Source organism: Neovison vison, chromosome 13 (genome assembly GCF_020171115.1).
Source record: "Neovison vison isolate M4711 chromosome 13, ASM_NN_V1, whole genome shotgun sequence".
NCBI classification, from domain to species: Eukaryota; Metazoa; Chordata; class Mammalia; order Carnivora; family Mustelidae; genus Neogale; species Neogale vison.
The window spans coordinates 99567501-99570424 of record NC_058103.1 but is presented as its reverse complement, the minus strand read 5'-3'; the positions used below and the strand labels follow the sequence as shown (position 1 = coordinate 99570424).

The 2924-nt window shown below is 39.7% G+C and overlaps 1 protein-coding gene across 2 annotated transcripts in view; it reads left to right on the top strand.

Annotated features, from left to right (window-relative positions):
- The first annotated feature begins 2226 nt into the window (after nucleotides 1-2226).
- IQCH (IQ motif containing H) overlaps nucleotides 2227-2924 on the top strand; it is a 101183-nt gene continuing 100485 nt past the window's right edge. For both annotated transcript variants that reach the window (XM_044229596.1, XM_044229597.1), the window contains exon 1: nucleotides 2227-2775. In XM_044229596.1, coding sequence (XP_044085531.1) covers nucleotides 2227-2775 — 549 coding nt within the window. The remainder of the gene's footprint in view (nucleotides 2776-2924) is intronic.

The following is a 2924-nucleotide window of genomic DNA, read 5'->3' as shown; positions in this document are numbered from 1 at the left end:
CAACAGGATCCAACACGTGAGTAGCAGGACCAGCCAGCGGCAGACATGTCCATCTGTGATGACTGTACGTGTCTGTACCTCACTCATGAAGTCTGGTCCTTCTACTCAATTCTGATTCTCAATTTCTAATTCTCTGAATTCTAATGATGATGGGAAGCCACCATCAGACTGCATTCTTGAGGGAGACAGAAATGCAGCCACGGGCCGTTTCTGTTGGGACACGTGCCGCTTATCTTCACCAGCTGCGGCTCCTGATGTTTGCTACAGGAGGCATTGCTTCTCCAATGTTCTTGCCCATCCACAGGAAGGAACTAGTCCTCATCCACCAGACAGTTTGCATCCTCTCTTGGTGCCTTGAGAAGATCAGAAAGGGTGAGAGTCTTGGCAAGAAGGCTTTTTCCATCATTCCTATGCCTATAACAATTCTGAAGAGTAGGAAAAAGCTCACTGCTGTTGGAAGCCAGCCTCTAACATTCAGGAAATCCCCCCTCTTGGACTTAACACTTGCTTTTCCACATTTTTATTTGAGATGACAGTCTAACTATTCCACAGCCTGGAGCCTGACAAAAGAAAAAGAATTTGAGGGTTTTCTTTTCTTTATCTAAAAAAAAATAACAAATTGTGATTACTTACTGTCCTTTCATTGTAAGTCATGTCTTAGCTTACTTTTCTTTTAGATAGCTTTCTGACTTGAATTTGTTAATGAATGTCAGTTAATACTTGTTTAATAAGGACAAAGCATGAACAATCGAACAGTAATACTCAATACAGTCCTGTGGCATAGTAGTTGTTGATTAATTACTTGGGTCCTTTTCTTTGAGTTCTCTGAAAACTCTTCAAAATGCAGAGAGTAATACAATCCTACAATTTGGTAAAGATAGGCTTATACATCTGTAAATGCTGACATACTGAAGACAATCTGTTCCTTAAATCCCTAAGCAAGAAGCGATCAACACAGTAAGTTGATACCTGCCTTACAGAAGAGAAGGGAGGGTGTGAAACATCTATGCCCTCCCCATACCCCAGACCATTAGGAATATTTAGACCAATGGGGCAGAGTGTCTATTTTTCTAGTGCAAGAAGTTTCAGTGATGAAATGTATTGATTTCACATTGACACAGATATAACACAATTTCCATCTCTTTTTTTTTTTTAAGGGATATGTGAGACTTTTTTGTTGTTGTTGTCATCCAAACCTCTTCTGATTTTATTTTTTTAAATTTTTATTTCTTTTCAGCGTAACAGTATTCATTGTTTTTGCCCCGCACCCAGTGCTCCATGCAATCCGTGCCCTCTCTAATACCCCCCACCCTGTTCCCCCAACCACACCCCCCGCCCCTTCAAAACTCTCAGATTGTTTTTCAGAGTCCATAGTCTCTCATAAGTCACACTTATTCCATTCTGTTTCATGCAGAAAAGTACAAGGAAGAAAACTGCCCATCATCCCATTCTTAGAGAACCTTCTTGACATTTAAAAATAAATGAAATGTTTCTACGCCTTAAAATTTCAGTCGTAGAAGCAAGATGAAAAAGCCAATGCTTCTTTAGTTTTATTCATTATGAGATTTCAGATTCTCTCTACCTGGGGACAACTTCAGGTATGTCCCCTAAGAAGACACCAGATTTAAGAATAAAAGAACATATGTCAAGAGAAACCTAGAGAATGGCAAGGGTGATCACACACAATATAATTCTCCTTGTAAAAATCACTCTTGGATATTAACAAAAGGTTAATGGAAATGCTGGAAACTGATGGCCTCTTAGAATAGATAGACAGCTTTGATGAGCATATCTGAAGTTATCATAGAGACTGCAAAGAAAGATTTCACCATTTTTCAAGACTGGTGGATAATTTATGAATGAATGAGAAGGCAATGACATGGTTCCATACATGCATGTGTAAAAAGTTGATCACAGAGATTATGGAGTCAGCTGACCATAGCAGAGTAAACTTTTATATGATCAGTTTCCTTGAGCGATTTTATAATACTTTTATAGAAAAGATAATAGCTTTGAGTGACCTCTAAGCTATTCTTCTGGTGATGAGTTTCATGATATATACTAGCCAGACTTCCCAATTATGCCATGTATGTAAGTCAAAACTGGGATGCATATTTTCCCAGCATCGGGTAGTAAATGACAATGTGATAGTGCCTGTCTTGACCACTCATTTAAAATAGATTGCAATCCTATTTCATCTCTTGTGACACTTTTCTTTCACAGATCATGAAAGTCACAACACCTTCGAGAACTGTGAAATCACCATGGGATTATGACTTTTTTATTTATAATGGTGTCATAGACAAGGAAGCCCCAGACTTCTTAGCATTCAAGGAACATTTTAATTTATCTTGGGGAAGTATTTTTTCTCTCTTGGAACACATCAAGAAGTTTCTCAGGGACTATGCAATACCAGAAGTTAAAATAAAAGGGAACAATTTGGTAGCCTTCCTTCCAGAGTTTGAGCTGAAGAATAAACTTACCAGATACGACTTTCTCACACTGTTAGAGAACCCACTTCATATCCAGATGATGTTAAATCTTCCGGGGCAAAGGTACAAGGGCCAAGATGGAAGGTCAGAGGCTGCCAACAAGATCCAAGCCACATGGAAATGCTTCAGAGCAAGAAAATTATTCCTCTTGTATCGCCAGCAGAAGTGGGCATCAGGTGTGATTTCCATTGCGTGGCTCTTACATTGCCACAAGACCCGAGTGAAGAAGATCCTGAAGGAATCACGTGAGAGACACCTGGAGAATTTCCGTATTCGAGCCAAGGTACACAAGGCTGCCAGCTGTTAAGGCAGACCTCTTTTTCTAAACATTTCTTGCTTGAGCGAATGCAATAAGTTGTCTCTTTATCTTCCCTTTCTCTCTCCAGCTACCCTCCTCGTCAACCTCTCTCGTCTTCCACTCTTCTCCACGTA